General features: G+C 43.1%; 1 protein-coding gene across 2 annotated transcripts in view; it reads right to left on the minus strand.

The window, feature by feature from the left end:
- The window catches only part of SLC15A2 (solute carrier family 15 member 2), a 59,130-nt gene extending 50,092 nt beyond the window's left edge, over nt 1–9,038 (minus strand). Inside the window, exons 1-2 of one of the 2 annotated variants that reach the window (XM_032763641.2) lie at nt 8,958–9,038; nt 1,356–1,402 (exon numbers count right to left, since the gene is read on the minus strand). In XM_032763641.2, the coding sequence (XP_032619532.1) occupies nt 1,356–1,402; nt 8,958–9,006 (96 nt within the window). In that variant the 5' untranslated portion in view covers nt 9,007–9,038. Of the gene's footprint in view, nt 1–1,355; nt 1,517–8,957 lie in introns of those variants that run through there. The other variant, XM_032763640.2, reaches the window with a different exon arrangement.
- Between the last annotated feature and the right edge of the window lie 9,729 nt (nt 9,039–18,767).

An 18,767-nucleotide genomic window follows, 5' to 3' on the forward strand; every position in this document is an offset into this window, starting at 1 on the left:
AACTGCATTTTTCAGTGAAAAAAAGTTTCATCTGAAAAACTTCGCCCAGCTGTAACTACAAACGCTGCGTGTAGCAATTGTCTGCAGTATCGGGTCTTTAGTTTTGGCTTCAGCATCACGATGTGGCAATGTTGTGTTGCGAGGAACGAATGAAGTGGTATCTTCCCAAACTGATGTTGCATCAGCATGTGATGTCATCTAGGAAGCAAGAGGTGGCAGCACAAAACCAAAGGCAGGCTTGACAGTTAAGAAATAGTTGTTGTCCCAGCTCTATCACTGACTTGCTCTGTGGCCTTGGGGCAAAACTTTTAAACTTGGGTATCTAAAATTAGACAACTTAATCCATATTTAGGACAGCTTCTGCCACACTTACTGACACTGAGTAGCAGCACTTGACTCTGCAACTAGTCCCATTGAAATCAGTGGTGCTGCTCTTGGAGTAATGAGCTCCTCAAAGTATACAGAGGTGGAAGAATCTGTTACCTAGCTAATGGCATAATTTGCAGAACTGTTGAGCACTCACAGATCCCAAGGAAGTTGACCCTCATCACCTTTGAAAAACAGGCCCCATATGAAGGTGTCTGTATATTGATTTAGACCCCAGATCCTCAAAAGTATGTTATAGGTGCCTAACTCCCTTTGGCTCTAGAATTAAAACGAAATATTCCCATTTACAAGCACAAAATAGCAGCTGTTTTTATGGGCCACAGAAGTCAGGTCCAGAAAAAGCAAACTTCAGGCTCAGCGGAAGCATGACAAAACGCATAGGTCTCAATCACTGGATGAGAACTAGCCTGAGAGGCAGCACATATGTCAAAGCTGCATGGCAAGAAAATGATTTGCTAGATATGCCTTTAAATCTCAGCTGAAGATTTTAACTGGAGCCTCTCACTCTGGAGACGGAGCACTGGAATGTGCTGCAATGGCCAGTGCTAGCATTGCATCTGTTTCACTGCTCAGCAGCATCTGGAAACTGCCTCTGTAGTGGCTTTACAACAAACTGTGCAAATAAATAGGCCCACTCCGGAGCCCCTACACTCCTCCATGCCCTCCAAATCTTCACTTCAGAGGAACCATCCTGCAAGAGAAGGAGCCTCCAGGAAAAAGGCAGGAATCAAAGCTGCATTTCCCAAAGAATCTGACAGCTCATTTCCCCCCATAAACTGCCCTTTCTTAATTTAATCCGGTTAGCAGAGGGGATTTTGTTTTGAGTTTTTAATGCTAATTCCAGTCCAAGGCAAGAAGGAGTATCTGTCTGCAGGCACAGCATGACAAGGGAAGGAACAGAGTGATCCTGCAAGGTTTGGAGTGAACAAAACAGAAAGCAAAAAAGAGAAGCCCGATGTAATACTCACAGGGGATTTTTTCTGAGAAGAGAAACCTCCTCTGGGGGGATCATCTCCTGCAGGAATAAAAGTGAACAAAGTTTCCATGGATTTGTTTTTCTGAAAAGCGTTCATCTCCCTTTTCGCCTCGTCTCACACCATGGTGTGTAGCTGTTGTGAGTTGACTGGAAGACTTCCAACCGCAGGGCTTGGAGTTTGATTCAGTTAAGTTAACCCTAATCAAGCACATTTCTGCACTGGTGGGGATGATACTAGGAATGACAACAACAGAGCTGTTGTAATAGCTCATCCTAAATCACTAACGGATTTGGGTTCTCAGCACTTTGCATTGTTTGTTTGGCACTCCCCTGGCTATCGTGCATGAACTAGCCCGACAAAGAACCATGTGCCACAGAGATATGATCCCAAGAACAAATGCCAGATCCAAACACCTCTGGAGCCTGTTGAAGCTCAGATTTAGGAGCAAAGTTTGCATCTCAGGCCACTCTCAGTAATAACAGATTTGCATCTGACGAAGTGGGCATTCACCCACGAAAGCTCATGCTCCAATATGTCTGTTAGTCTATAAAGTGCCACAGGACTCTGTTGCTTTAACAGTGTTATTAAATTCTTTCCAGAGCTAAAAGGTGGACTGGAGAAAATTACCACATGGATAGCACAGTGAAAACATAAAAGATATTACCTCATCCACCTTGTCTCTCTAACAAGCTACCTGTGGGTTATACTTGTGGCGCCAACCTCTGCTGCACCTTTCAGACCATAGCCCTGATGGGTTCCTGAACCCCATTAAATAAGACCTGCTCTGCTTTCAGCATATAGATACACTTGATATTTTCCCCACATTCAGCTCCCCACAGCAATCCTGCAATCCCCTGTGGAACCATTTCATTTGCTGCCCCCATACAGATCCCTCCCCCATGCTCCACCAGGACAGCCCCAAGTGGACCCCCCAATTCACTGCCCCATTTCCCCCCCAGAGAAGGCCTAAATCCCTCCCCCTGTACAAACCCTTCAGCAAGCTCATTCTGGAGGCCTCCTGATGTGCTCCCCATGGTGCTGAATGACTCCTGCATGGTGCAGTGAGCCCTTGATTCCCACTGAAGACGATGGGAGTTAAGGGTGCTCAGCTCCTTGCAGGATTGGACCAATAGACACCCAATGCCCTTTGCCTATATACGCCCCTCCCCCTAAATCTTCTGCAAGGGGCTCTGTGGAGCTCTGTTCCACAAAATATATCCCTGATGCATTGCCCACACTTGCAACACTGCTGGCCATAAAGCCCCATATCCATTCCCTCCTGGAATTTCCTATCTTGCATTTCCACACCCACCAAGACTCCCTGAAGAGCTCCTGTACCCTCTTCCCTAAGATCCATGACTTTGCCCTGTCTAGAGACACCTGGGTCTGACCATTACCATCTTGTATACGGACAACCAGACACTTGTCCAACACGAGCACAGGAAAACTGCCTTTTGATCATAAAGGGAAGCCCCACCAATTTCTTGCTCGCTTTACCCCTTGCACCTTAATCATCAGTAAGAACACGTCTTCTCTTGTGAAGCAGACCAGCACAGGTTGACTTCAGTGCACCAGCTGAGAAGGTGGTCCGGTCAGAATCTGGCCGCCTCTGTGCAAGATACACTGCATTGGTGGGGATGCAGCACCTCTACCTGCTGGCACAGCTGCGAGGAAAGATCTCCTTCCCCACTTTTGGATGCTTATGCTGACTCCATAATACTGCAGGCCTGTCTCCTGATTATTAATCGTCACAATACCTTACATGCCTGCACAGTAGAGCCTTTCATTTGAGGGTCGCAGATCATATACAGCGGATCATTAATTTAGTCTCCTGTGAGGTGGGTAATATTATCCCCATTTCACAGATGAGGAGACTGAAGCACAGAGAGAGAGTGACTGACCCACAGTCACCCTGTCAGTCAGTCACTAGACCTAAATGTCCATTTGAAATATCTCTCCTGATGATTATGAGTCAGACCCAGTGCTCACTGAAGTCAATGGAAAGACTCCCACTGACTTCAGTGAGCATTGCATCAGGACCTAGCTGCTTTTCTGGTGTATCATCAGGCAGCCCTGCCACAGAAGGCTCTGGTCTTCCACCAGTGCACAGGTTTGCAGTGGGAACTCCAGCAGCAAACGAGCTAGACCAGTAATAAAAACAGGGTGGAAAATGTGGACTGGACTCCATGCTGCTAGCACAATGAGATGCTTTGATTTTTCCACAGTCTTGCACCTACTTATCCTGAGCACGTGAACAACCCCAGGGCTGCCGAGAGTGGGTTTGGGCACTGGTGAAAATTTTTTGGAGGCCCCCCAGCAAGGGCAGACCAGCTAAACAGGGCTGACAAAGCCAGGGAAGCCAGGCCCCGGGCCCGCTTCCGGACCACTGGGTCCTGGTAATTTGTACCAGCTCCCCCGCCTCTCGTCGGCCCTGAATAATCCCATGCTTTACATAAGGTAAGTGATTTACTTAGAACCAGTAAGAAAACTTGTATCAGGTAATGGGCTTAGTACACAACTTACCAAAAGCATTGCAAAGATATTTACACAATTAATGACTAACAGAGATTAGCAGACAGAAGTGGGGAAAAAATCATATCACCAGCAATCAGTGTTATTTTGTTTTACAGGACGCTGAAAATGAGGCTTTGTCTACACCTAAAACTTTTACTGGTATAGTGAAAAAACCCATACACCCCCTAGCAATAGAGCTATGTTGACAAAGTCCTCCATGTAGACGCAGCTATGCTGACAGAAGAGTGCTTCTGTTGGCATTGCCAATGTCATTCAAGGAGGTGATATTCCTACACCAGCAGAAAAACTCCTCCTTTCATTGTCTGACATTGCATCTACAGATGGTGCTAAGCCAACCTGCTTGTGCTGAAATAGGCTCTGTAGTGTAGATGAGCCCTGATTCTGCAGAATTAAGAGAATAAACCTGAAAATAGCTAAAATAAGGGGAGATGCAAATGAATACAAAATAAGACTTGATCATCTATGGTTGTTGCAAAAGCCTTAAATTCTGTTAAACTGATTCTCCAGTTAGTTACAACAGTGTCAGTAAAGAGGAATTCAAGAGAGGGCAATGGAGTGACACTGCTCTTAAACCAGTGCAAGTAAAATTATAATCAGACTCAAGACTTTGTACATTTTAAGATGATACAATGAACCAGTATTTGGATCTGGACCCAGATTAATTTTATGCTAGACTAGGGGGTTGGGTTGGTTTCATTGATGTCAAAAATCTCATGAGCTGTTCCTACAGATCTCAGCCCCAAATGGCTGTCTCAGAAGCCTTCTACTGTAGTGGGACTTGCAGGATCCGCTGTTTTGTTGCTCCTCTCTGAATTCCTTCCAATTGCCAAAGAAGGGCTGAGAACTGAATTCAGCATTCCAGTCTCAATCTTACCATCCTTAGGCACAGGCAGCATATGCGGCTGCATAGGGCACCTGAACATTTGGGGCACCACTGGGTCTTAGTGGCCACCCTTCTAGATTTCCTATCCCTGTTCTGACCCTTCCCGCAGGCTCCCAAAGCTGGCTGCTGCAACCTGGTGATTCTTACTCCGGAGGGGATCTAGTAACTTAAAAGTGAAAAGGCCTCCAGCCTGCCAGACCTATTAGCACAACAATGAAACCGTTAAAGAGTCATTCAAGTGGTAATGAAGCCATTTAACAGGCATTTGCCAACCTCCAGGTATATAATCAAGTGTTTACTCAGAACATGTTAGTCTACAGGATCTTAGTTTAAAATTTGCTTTAGAAATATTTCATTAGTGAGTTGGTGAAGATTATAAAATCACATCTCTAAAAAATCCTTGCATAGATTTTTAGATGTACAATCATCTTTAGCCTTAAACGCTTGGATCTTCAAAGATATCGTTTTTTAAATAAATCCTTCAAAAGACCACTCTTATCTAAAATACACATTTTAAATTTTTAATTACTATAGTAAAAAAAACAACTTGCTTCCAAAATCTTCCTGTCTTTTCTGTCCATCCCTTTCTCCCTTCACACAGCCACACCCCCATTGAAGAGCACCCTTAAAGGGACAACACCCCTTTCCTTCCAGATAGCTGGACAAACAAGTTTCCCTTTCTTTACTTCTGACTACCTGATGAACTAGTTTTAAGAGAACCCTCCAGCAAAATCAGTGCCTTAGTAAGATATAAAATCCTTTGCTATTCCTAAAATCTTTGGAAACATATTTTTTAAAGTTGGTGAAATTTCATAACATGTCTATTGTTATGGAGATCATACAAAGTAAATTAGTGTTCCCTTTTTCTAAAAGCAATGAACATTGTTATGAACACACTCAATCTCTGTGACTGATTAATTTAAAATAATGTCTTTGTTTCAGTGAGTTAAATATGTAGTAATCTGGAATGATTACTTTATGAAGGCTAAAGAGTACATTTAAACTATAAAACAGCTTAGAAATACTGATTAAGAAAATGTAAAACAGAAGAGCTGCATCATGTATTCCATAATATTTAATGTTGTATTCAGCAGGATAGCTGACTCCCCCTTACTACCAAGTTTTTGCAAATAAATCTCTGACAAACTTCAGGGCATATCAAAAAACCTGTGACTGACGTTTTTTATTCCCAAATGTAGTGCTTTTAATTAGGTACCTTCTGAATGGCCATTCTGCATGAGGGAGAGGTTACAGGGGTCTCTGTGGGGAACTGAGACTCTTTGCCACCGGGAGGCGAGGCGGGCCGGGCCGGGCCGGGCTGGGCTGCCGTCGGGCATAGGGGCACCAGTTTAATAATAGTGCGTAGGGCACCATAAATCCTAAGGACAGCCTTGCTTACCATGTAACCACTTCTCTCTTTTGTGATATGCCTCTGCATGTCCCTACTGAGTTGGAGGGTTTTTGTTGCTATATTGCATCATGAGCAAATATCTAATTAATAATTCACAGTATGTGTGGCAGTGAGGCAGGAGTGCAATTCTTCCTCTCCCAGAATACCTCCATTTTCCACCTGATACATTAATTTGCATTTCTCCGGCCTGTGTTAATTTATGCCCATATTCCAACAAGCTTTCTTAGTTCCCCCAAATTTGCTTTTTCAAAATCCTTGAAGTCCTTTTGTCATTTTGCAGTACAGAGTGCTCATCCCCAAGCCACTTCAATGAATACTTCACACACTACTCAGGCCCAAGACCTCTCCCAATTACTACTGAAGTCAGTGGAGGGTTCCCATTGACTTTAATAGAAGTTGGATCAAGCCCCAAGCTTCTCAGCTCCCAGGATATTCTTCCTTGAAATTGAAATGGAATGACCTGTGGTCTATTACACCATTCCTTGACATGTTACACTGAAGTAGCTCATGGTCAATAATAGCAGCTAAATGTCCTATTAATATCATATGGCCAATCAATCCTAATTGGTAAGTGCTAGATTCAGAATCATTTCTTTCCAGGGTAGATTTCCTACTTTCTGGATAACAGAGTTGTTCTTTACAATGTAACTGGGGAAACTGTTTCATGAACCTCTGAGTTGCAAGCACCTCAGGAACAGAGGTTATTCATAACTCTGAAATGTTCGTAATGCTGAACTAAACATTATGGTTGTTCTTTCCAGAGTTTACAACTGAACATTGACTTAATACAGCTTTGAAATTTTACTGGGCGGAAGAAAAATGTTGCTTTTAACCATCTTAACTTAAATAAACAAGAACAGAAACAATTTCCTTACCTTGTCAAATCTTTTTGTTTTTTAAACTTTCTCTTTATATTTTTACTAGTTTAAGTTTAACACAACACTGTACTCTATTTGCTTTGTGTGTGTGTGTGTGTGTCTCTCTCTCTCTCTCTCTCTGCTGCTGCCTGATTGCCTACTTCCAGTTCCAAATGAGCTGTGTGGTTGATCAGTCAGTCTGTAACTCTGGTGTTCGTAACTTTGAGGTTCCACTGTAGCTGTAATTTCCACCCCACAGATGTCTGCATAGTACTCATCAAGGACTCTGACAGCATCCTACGGTTTTGAGTTCATAGATACCAAGGCCAAAAGGGACCACTGTGATCATCTAGACTGACCTCCTGTATAACACAGAGGCCACAGCACTCCCCTAAGAGCAAATCTTTTAGAAAAACATCCAATCTTGATTTTTAAACATTGCCAGTGATGAAGACTCCACCATGACACTTGGTAAGTTTTTTCAAATTCATTCAAGTGAATTAACGATTAGGGCATTTTTCACTATTGTCCTTCTCCAGTCCTGCAGATCTGATACCCACTGCAGTTTCTCATTTGCTTTTGATTCATTGGATCCCCGTCTGAGGCATGAAAAACTGGGAAATCCTTTTATTTTTGTTATGGCTCTGGGGCAGGCTGCTGTGTGTTTGGTTGTTGTGATGTGCGATTTGCAGTGGAATTAGATCACAAGGGGGCTGTTATAGGTAGAACCCCATGTGGCTACACACTTATATCTGCAGATGTGGATATCTGCAGTGCTGCAGGGCTCTACCAGGAACCACAGTGGGGAAAGGAGCAGCATGTCAGGCTGCCACTCCCAGGATATTAATTTGTATTTGCACAGAGATCTAGTTATAGGAACTGTGCCAGAAAAGTAAATAACTGAAACAGATAAAAGTCCTGGAGGAAACAAATAGAAAGGCTACTTATTGAGGAACACCCCCAGTCTGGCTCCATCCAGGAATATGCTAAAGCCTGGGATGAGAGGAATTCTCAAAGAGCCTAGAAAAGACAAGGTGATTGGGTGAATTAGGAGGGGCTACCCAGGGTATGTCAGTGAAAAGCACACAGGTGAGTAAACACACAGAGAGACAGCTGAGACAGGCTGGTTCTCCTGACTCTAAGGTCTAATCTCCCTTAGTCAGCACCACTTCCTTAGGTATCTTGCTTACTTTCCACCTGGCCAATGCATCTATGTACACTTATTTCCACTCTGTGCCTAGAAAAGATTTGCTACTAGTTATATCATTCACTGCAATATTTTCATTGTTTTGCTGATCTTCTTTCTGACTTGATTCAGAGATTCCAGAAGGGACCATTGTGATCACCTAGTCTGACCTCCTGCATAACACAGGCTACAGAACTTCCCCAATATAATTCCCAGAGAGATCTTTTAGAAACACATCCAATCTTGATTTAAAAATCGTCACTGATGCAGACTCCACCACAACCCTTGGGAAATGGTTCTTAAGTACTAATTTGTCTCCTCCCAAGACAATAATAATACAACATCCTATGGAACCTTGAATCCAAACATTTTTATAAGAGTAAATTTTCAGATGAACTGAGATACAGAGGGCCAGATTCTTAATTGATGTGAAACATCATAACTGCATTGACTGAAGCAGAGCTACACTGATTTACACTATCTGAAGATCTGGGTCAATGAAATTAAGTGATTTGCCAAAGGCTAAGTAGTATATTAGTGGCAGAGTCAGGAACAGAACCCAGGAATTTTGAGCCTCAGACCCACACTCTAACCACTAATCCCCATAGCCAATGAAGAAGAAAGAAACCCTATTCTGCTAGACTCATCAGCATTTTCTTTGCATCCTCTCTCAATCTTTTTTTTTTTAATTAGCAAGGAAAACAAATATAAAATCTCTCACCAGTTTCGTTTTTCTTTGCTGTTTCCTTTGTACCTTTCTCCTTTGCCATGTTTGCAAATTCCTGTGCTCTGTGTGATGCCAACCCTGAGTGGCTGAAAATTAATTTTGCTGAGCGATCCTGCCTATCTATTTAACTTTTGTTAATGTTTTACTTTACCATAGTGACAAGTTAGTCACCATGAAAATGCCATTGGACAGTCTTCGATTATTCACCTTCAAGAGGAGCTGAAGTTATTTATTCTCAACTTCTGTAGACAGAAAATCATGCATGGACAGGCCACACATGTAAACTATTGGTAAATTACAGTCAGAATGTTCCCTGTGTTTTTCATGGTAGACATTCCTGAGAAGTCACATTTAGTTTCAGCTGTGGTGGGGTGGGGTGGGGTAGGAGGGTGTTAAATAGAATTATTATGCTGTTGAGGGAACAGGCTTTTAACCCAAGACTAATTAGGGCCAGCTCTACAGCTGGCATAATCCAACATAGCCCTATTGACTTGGATGGAGCTACTGCAGTACACAGCAGCTGCAGATCTGGCCTTACCTGAGCGCATGTGACAATAGTTAACGCTGTTCCGAGAGGGGCTTCATCAACTCTTAACAAGCCAACTTTAATTCTAAGCTCTTCCTGCTTCCGGTGTGCTACCCTTTATTAAATTGATGCCCCATTCATCGTGCACAGAGCCCTTTCTTCACCCCTCGTACTTTAATGTAACAAGGAGCCTTGTATACAAATCATTTCCTTTGCACAATTTTTTTACTTGCCTTTCACGTTTCTCCTGAACTAACCTCTAAAGGGAAGCCACAATATCTCTCTACAGAGAAATGAGTGCCTGTCTTTCCCTGCCCTCCTCCCCCTCCGTGAGCTGCTACCATCCTCCAGTGATGACCCAAACATCTCAATATACTTAAAACAATGCGAGTTTGCTAATCCACAGTTATCAGTGTACACCAAACAATAGGAATTTTAATAAACAGAATCTAATTTTATTGGGTTTATTTATAATTATTTATTTTTCAAAAACTCCATAATAGAAACATCATCACTTTCTATTCTAGTCTATACGGCTTTTCAGTAGGGGAAGGCCCCTTCTCCAGACACATTTTGAACAGTCAAATGAAGGGGAAATGGCTTGCAGCAAAGCTCAGTTGGCTGAGCAGTGATGTGAAATACAGGTCTCCAATGACCCCTTTGTTGCCACATCTCAGGGCCTCTAATCGATCCTCATCCTCTTTGAGCTCTCCTCTGCTTTGACACTGCTGACCACACCCTCCTCACCGGCCCTGAGTTTCCATGATCCTGTCCTCTCTTCCTCCTTCCCCTAGCCCATCTCATCAGCATCATCTCCCAGCTTGATTCTCACAACCTCCTCTTTTCCGGCCTCCCAAGCCTGACTCCAATCCTTCAATCCATTCAAAACACGGCTGCTAGGATTCTCCCTTCATCATTCTAACCTCATTACCCCAATTCCCCGATGATTCACCCTTTTCCCACCATATTATAGTCAAACTTCTTGCCCTCTTCTTACAGACTTTTCACAGCTCCACCATCCCTACTTTTCTGCTCTTGTCTATGATTGCATCCTTCGTGTCCACTCCAGTCTCCCAACAGGCCCAGCCCACACCATCTCTTTGTCGATTGGTCCTACAAATATCTGTGCCCTTTCTTTCATTCTGTATGGAACGCTTTTCCCTGAACTCATCCATCAACTCACCCTCTCTCCTCTTTCAAATCCCTCTTCAAGGTTAACTGCTACCAGCCAAGCCTATAAGAGACCTGCTAACAAACAATGTCAAGGCTTAGGGGAGGGAATAATCATTTCAGTATGATGATGTGAACATAACATTTATGTTGTCTGTATGATATAGCTTTCCCTCTTTCTCCTCTGTCATGTGCCAATTGTGTTCTTAGTTCCTGCTCCCACAGATACCTAAACACTTATGTAACTTTATATAATGCCATTGACCTCCATCTGTCAGGATGGATAGAAGGGAAAAAAATGACAGTCAGAGGGAAATAAAAGGGAAGAGTGAAAGGTAAAAGTTGTAGTGGTGAAAAGAGAAGAAATCCAATAGGGCTGCTCACAGAGATAAAGTTACTCATGTGCTTCAGTGTTTGTAATATCAAGGCCTTTGATGGTAAGCTCTTTGAGACAGGGACATTGTCTCCCCAGTATAACACATGGGCTCCTGATTGGGGCCTATGGTAATAAATAGTGCTAATGACATGGGAGAGACAGGGGAAAGAGGCTGGGATTGAATTTCTTCTCTTTAAATTTCTTCTTCATTCACCAGTACAAATGTTCCCTTTCAACCTTTCCTCTGTTTGCCTGCTATTGCAATCTTTCCCTTCAAAGATTTGCTCAGAGGTGCCTCCAATTTTAAACTGACTACAGAATAGGTTTTCTGCAGAGCTTTCAGCTGCTGTTCCTATTTCCTTTGCTCTCTTACTTTTCTCCCGACTCTTTGCAGCAGGGACAGTCTGGTATGTGTTGAGTATGGTGCATAGCATGATAGACCTGATCCTGACAGGTGCCTCTAAGCTTTACATCAATACAAATAAAGACACTTTTGTACTCCTCTGACTCTGGGGTCTAATTCAGCTGTTGGTGTAAGTTAGCACAGACTCAACTGTAAAGTCATGTGCTCTCAGAGCATGATTTAAGTGGCAAAACCAATCAGGAAATTTATGACAAAATGGTTTTCCATCTAAAAAGGTCAATGTGGGAAAGGGTCTGTTTGGACAAACTTCCTGCTTCAAACAAAAATTCTGAAAAAGAGTTTTGAAATTGTCTAAACTGCCTGTTTTGACATCATCTAAACAAAAAGTTCTGATTGTTGGTTCAAAGTGACTTTTTGTTTGGAAATTTAAGTTAATTTGTAGTAAGAATCATCTTCTAAAAAAATTTCAAATAAAAATGAAACGTTTCAAAATAATCAAAATAAAATGTTTGGCTTGACCAGAACCAAAACATTTGTTCAAATCACTGGATCATGAAATTTTTCAAGCTTTTCACTACCCCCCGCCCCAACCAACACAACCTCAGTTCAAAATGGGAACATTTATTTGAAATCATCAACATTTTCCCAGGATGAGAAAACTGTTCCGCACCCAGCTCTAACAAGCAGGATCAGTTAGTGCTTAGATCTAGTGCAGGTCCTCAGCACAGGAATGAATTTCACCTGATTTTCCATTTTTCCCTCAAGCAGCACTTCATTTGTCTATGACGTATCAGATATGAAGTCAAACCTTGCGCTGTGGGATACTGGCTTGATCCAAAGCCCACTGAAGTCTGTGAAAAGACTCTCACAATTAGGTATTCTATTCCAAGGTTCCACTGAGTGTCATTTAAATCAGTGAATGTTCAGGCCCTTGATCTTCAGTTTGGATTGCCGGAACTTGCCATGTTCCTTAAATGTGTACATTTCAGAACATGAGTTCCGTTGTCCTGATTTGCCTTCCTTTCCTCTACATTCCCTTTGGTAATGCAGGGCACGTTGTAAGAGTTTCTGGGATGCAGCACACCTTTCCAATATAATCACATCATGGCTAGATCAATAAACATTTATGAGGTGAAAAGTAAAAGTAAGGTCAGCTGCAAACTGATGGTTTTCAGCAAGAAAAGGAGAGATGAGATAAGGAAAACAGAAAGTGAGCTAGACAATCTGTTAGAAAATAAGCCTAAAGTTTGACTTATAAGGATATAAATAACACATTCTGAACACTTTTTTTTAGGCTCCTAACAGATTAGGGGCATTAAACTTTCATCACTCTACATACACAACAGCCTGTATGTCTTTCTGTCTTGAGATCAGCATGGCTTGGATTATATAGCAACTAGAAACAAGCTGTAAACCAAGGGTTCTCAAACTGGAGGTCGGGACCTTTCAGGGGGTCGCGAGGTTATTACATGAGGTGGCGGGGGTCGCGAGCTGTCAGCCTCCACCACAAACCCTGCTTTGCCTCCAGCATTTATAATTGTGTTAAATATATTAAAAAGTGTTTTTAATGTATAAGCAGGGGTCACACTCAGAGGCTTGCTATGTGAAAGGGGTCACCAGTATAAAAGTTTGAGAACACTGCTGTAAACTGTCCTGTTCATACCTAAACTTGGAATGAGGAAATCAGGCCATGTCTACAAGACAGGTGCTACAGCTACGGTGCTATAACTATGCCACTGTAGCATAGATGTGTCCCACGGAACTAGGCGCTGTACAAACACAAAATAAAAAGACAAACCCTGCCTCAAAGAGCTGACAATTTAAGTATTAAAACCAGGGATAATAGATGGATGCAGAGAGACAGACAGAGGGTGAAGAACAAGGAAACAGTATTGGGCTGCCTGAGAGACACTGGTCTCAGCACACCAGCAGCCGAACCTTTGTCCATTTTTTTGTACTCATCATGGCATAGGAGAGTTTGAAGGAGGGATTTGAAGGAGGCCAATGAGGTAGCTTTGAGGATGTTTATGGGGATCACTTCCCAAGCACGAGGAGCAGCATAGGACCAAGCATGGAGGTTCCTGTTTGAAAATGTAACAGGTGGGCGACAATGGAGGCTGACCCCATGGGCCGATCAGGAGTCGACATTTCAATAGCAAACGAGAGATGTTAGGTAGGGTGGGGATAGGTCATGAAGGGCCTTGGCTGTGAAGCCACGTGGTTTGTGTGTGGTGCAATAGAGAAAGGGGAGCCAGTGGAGGGAGGCAAAGCAAGGGGTGCCATGGTCAAACAATGAGCTAGGAGAATCAACTTTGGAGCAGCATTCTGAGATGAGCGGGACAAGGCCAGAGAAAGAAATGTTGCAGAAACCGAGACATGATATGACGAGAGTTTGAGCTGCGTGGCTGGCTAGGAAAGGCCTTATGTCAGAGATGCTATGCAGAAAGAATCAGCAAGTTTACACACAGCCTGGATGCGAGGACCTAACTTCCCTGTGACAACCACACAGAGTAGCACTGAGTAGTGATGTGTTTATGCTGTCTCCGCAGTGATAAAAGGCTAAGCAATTTGTCTACTTTTGTGCTTGAATGTGTCTCATCTGCCTTCTTACCCCTCTCCCCTCATCCCACTTCTAGGTCTCTTCTGCCCTGAACAAGTTGTCCAGGATGCTTTTCTCCCCCATGCACCTGCAGCTGGCTGCCTGATTCCCTTCTCTCACTGGTGTCTTCAGTCCCCCACATAGATTCTGTTTCCTCCTCATTTTACAGACTCTTCTTTAGTGAGGTGAAGCTGGAAACAAGGAGAGTTGGCAACACGTGACTAGCCAGCTCTCCCTCCGCCACCGGAAACCCAGGCTGTAGTATCATGGAGTGGGGGAGAATTTGTGGGGGAGGATTTGTTTCCTACTTGTTAGAAGACTTGGAGTCAGGACTCCTGGATTCTATTCTGTCTATGCCACTGACTTTGCTGCACATCCTTGAGCAAGTCCTTCAGCTCTCTGTGCCTTGGTTTCTCCATCAATAAAACTGGGGAAAACAACATTTATCTACCTTCCGGCAGGGCTCAAAGGTTTGATTCATTAATGTCTATAAAGTATCTGAGAGATCCTCAGATAAAAGATGCTGTAATTACAAAGTTTGCATGCAACCTTTATAGGATCACTAATCGTTTTATTTCTAAAGAGCGCTACATGTTTGTTGTTTTAATCTTTGTTATTATCATACAATCAGTGTTTTATTAGGGCAGTCTGCAAGAATCACACAACATGGATGATCCCAAAAATATTTCTGAGATAAGGAAATGGTTGAGCCGATTCACAGCTTTATCATTTATTTGTCTGTCACCTGTGCCTGGGAAAGCTATGCCTGGGAAATTGCTCCGATGATGGACATTTTGTGTTGATGTCAGACTCTCGCTTCCCAGAACAAGCCCTCTACTCTCAGCTCACACGTGGTCAGAGATCCCGCGGTGGTCAGATGAAACGCTATAAAAACACAGTGAAAGCGTATCTCAAGGAAACGAATGTGAACATCACAAGCTGGGAAAAGCAAGCCACCAACTGACTCCAATGGCACCAAATCCTCCATCAGTCAGTGGCCCACTTCAAGGAGCAGCGCCTTGCCCTCAAAGCTGAAAAGAGAGAGAGATTGAAGGAAAAAGAAAGAACTTTCTCCCAGCCGGCAACTGACCCGCCAGGAAATGTCTGTACCTACTGAGGGCAGCTCTGCGGTTCCAGGATCGGATTCCTGAGTCATCTCAGGCCCCATCTGTAAGTCCGTGGTAGAGATTATCCTCAAATTGAGGGATCGCCAGTGATGTCTAATTGCTCCTCTCTATACCCCGGGGACTGCCATTCATGCACAGTATTGAATCTACCACCTGTCCCACTATGACCTGCTACCCTCCCACACCATCCCATCTGCATTGCCATCCAGAGAGCCAGGCAGCACACAATTTCATCCAGTGGAATTCATAACACCTTCCTCCCCCCAGTTTCAGAAATGAACTGTAATTTGGGGGTAACTCAATTTCTCAGCTTCCCAGTTTTAGCTCTCTGACGGCGTGCGCTCCAGCAGCTCCCATGGACGCCAGCTGGAACTGGAGGCGCTCAGCCCCTCTGCAAATCAGGCCTTCGGGGCTCAAAGTTGGAGGCACCCAAAATTAGAGGCCCCTTTTAAAAACACTGGCCAAAGGAAACAGCCACTGAGCTCAAGCCACTCAGTTCATGACAGCATGGTTATGGACATACCTGGGCTGGAAACCTACCCACACTGAAGTCAATGAGAGACAGGACAGAATGTATCCATCCTTTCCTGTTGCTTTCTCACTGCCATAGACCTAATCCTGCAAGGGGCTAAGCGCCCTCAAGTCCTGCCGATGCCAATGGGAGTTAAAGGTGCGCAGCCTTCCCATATCACATTGCCTCTTTCTGTCCTATATCCTCTTGCAAATTGGCTTTGGGTTTATTCAATTTGCCCTTCTCCTAGAAATAACCATCCCCCTGTTACAGCAGCTTCAGCCAGAGTTTTTAAAAGGCCCCCTAAAGGATTGAACTCACAACCCTGGGTTTAGCAGGCCAATGCTCAAACCACTGAGCTATCCCCCCATTACCATTGCCTGAAATGGGAGCAGGCTCCCTGTGATCAAACTGCATAAACAATCCTCTCTCTGTCTTTTAATTGCCCAAGCGCTCTCAGATCATCACCACTGCTAGGGTGGCAGAAGGTTAAAGCAAGGCATTGAAAGCCACATTCACTCCATTGACCTTGGCTCCTTAGGATTTTCTAATTCATTTTTAAGCAGTTCCTCAGTTCACTATGAAGGGTAACAAAACAATCCTCCACAGATTGTCCAGATAATTCTACAGACAGCGATTAACCACTGATCTGATCATTCCTTCCCTCGATTGCCCATCACCTGCCAATCCTGACAACTGCAAAAACCACTGTCTGAGCAGAGTGTGATACCATGATATGCAACGCATGCAGATTTTGGCAGTTCCAGAGGGGCACTTGCAATCTTTTGAAACTGGTGCCTTTGGAGGAAACCATTGCTAGGCAGTCGGGTAAGTGGAGCTCAGCTGCATTTGCAAAAACGAATGGATGTACCAACTATGAGGTAGTGTAGGGAGAGGCAAATTGGAGCACCGGCTGCTGTGCTGCGGGTGGAGAATTCTGTCATTCAGAGAGGGCAGGTGATGGTTCACCACACACTGAGCCTGGGTATTCTGGCAAGGAAAGGGAGCATTCATTTTCACCAGGGACTCCTTAAGAGCATACAGGGATGATGCCCCTTCCATGACCAGCACTGTCCAATTCTGGAAATGTGTTGGCACAATCTCCCTCCAGGTCCGTCTGTCACTTGTGCCCTGTCATAATGTTTACTTGTAGTATATTATTCACCCACTAGATGTCTCTCTATGTTGTAAAGAGTTCCAGGCAGGGTGTTGTCCTTGGGTAAACACAGAAGACAAAACTGGAATTCATGCTGCGTAGAAACCTAGTTGTTGGTGGCTGTAGCTATTATCTTTAAAAGCTCTTCCTCTTTAAGCACATCTGTGGTTTTCTACATGCCCTTCACCTGGGTCTGGACTAATGGAAGCAGTACAAGCCATGAGTTGATCTGGTCTTGCCAAATTTGGGCCCAGTACTTTCAGGTGTAAGTGATCTCCTAAGATGTATAAATCCAACTGATCTAGAGAAGGTTTTGTGTGCTTAGCAACTTGCAGGACTGGGCCTCATGTTTAGAGAAAGTAAAGTAAAATGCACAGGACACATTTTCTCCATCTCTCCTTCAGTTTTATCTCTAACTATACGTCAGCAAATAATTTCATCACGGAATGTCTCAGTATCATATTCAGCCATGGATATCTTTTGGCTGATACGCAGCTGTACAGACTCAGCGATTAAAATTCATTCTCTCCAAGATAAAAACATCTAGAAAGAATTCAAGGTAATGAAACCGGTTTTCAACATTCCTGACATTTCCCATTGTTAACAAAGAGACGATCTAAGAATAGTAAAGTCAGAAGGGTAATTTCTCTCTTATATTAGGGCTGATTGATTAAACTTATGACAGAGATTTTATTACTTTTTGTCCTTACCTCACATTTTCAAGGAGGCCTTGTCTAATATGGCCCAGCCTCTGTTTTGAGTCCTAAACTCTTAGATAAGCAGTTTCTTCAAGTTCATAATTTGATTCAGAAAGGCAATTTTCCTTAAAGTTATTCTAATCAAGTAGTCAGGGCCCAAACCATAGAGGTAGATTGACTGCCGGCAACACTTAGATCTTTCTGAAAGAGACTAGTTTTAGATTAAAAGAGGAAAACAATTGTTATTTTTACAGAACCAATTTCTATTGTGTCGTAATGTCTTCAAATATTTGCATTTACTGCAGAGTTTCAGAATTATCTACAGAGATAAAAAGAAGGCTAATATATTCATCTCTAGCTTTGTTTAATAGCAGGATGGATGGATGGATACCTCAAGACGAGTAGTATGTAAAAGTAATGCTCTTATCTGTGTTTATTAATAACTAGCCTTATATACTATGGAATGTACAGCACTCTTGTAAATTACATTAACAGGATGACACATGCCTATAGGAGACTATAATCCTATGTGTATTTCTGTTAAATTTCAGGAAAAGGGTATATTCTTCTCTTCAACCATCTCCAGTTTGATATTTCAGTGCTCAGTAGTAGATTATATAGGTGCAAAATCAGCAAAGCAGGTCACCAGACGTTTATATTAAAAAAATGCAGACCCGGTTATGCACCTACATGCATATGCATTATTGTTATTATTCGTATTACAGTTGTACCTATACATTCCAACTAAGACTGTGCTAAACACTACTAAAAAAAATCACACAGTAAGAGACAGTCCTGTCCTGATAAAACTTGCAATTGAAATAGACAAGAGAGGCAGAGATGGGAGAATGGAAGTATTGTTATCCCTATTCTACAGGTGGGAAACCAAAGCCGAGCCATTAAAGCCCAGATCTTCCAATGCATTTGGGTACCGAACTCCCCTTGAAATCAATGGTCCCTTTGCACCTAGTGGATTTATACCCCCATAGAAAATTGGCTCCTAATATCATGCGTAAGAAATGCTGAAATATTCAGAGTTTACAAAACAAGAGAAATCTGATAAAAGAAACTTTGCCTGAGTAGCTGAGCTGTTGTCCTGATAGCTTCGTTGAAGTCAATGATGCCTTTGAGGGTTTAATCAGGGAGAGCATTATGCTGTAATTTCAGGGCAGACATCTTTCCAATGATGATTATCCTGAAGAATCTATAAAACCCCTGAGGAAGACATTAATCCCTTCATTCCTAGGCAGAGTTGCAAGCCTGAGAGAGGTAGCAGC

Source organism: Chelonoidis abingdonii, chromosome 10 (genome assembly GCF_003597395.2).
Source record: "Chelonoidis abingdonii isolate Lonesome George chromosome 10, CheloAbing_2.0, whole genome shotgun sequence".
Classification (NCBI taxonomy): domain Eukaryota; kingdom Metazoa; phylum Chordata; order Testudines; family Testudinidae; genus Chelonoidis; species Chelonoidis abingdonii.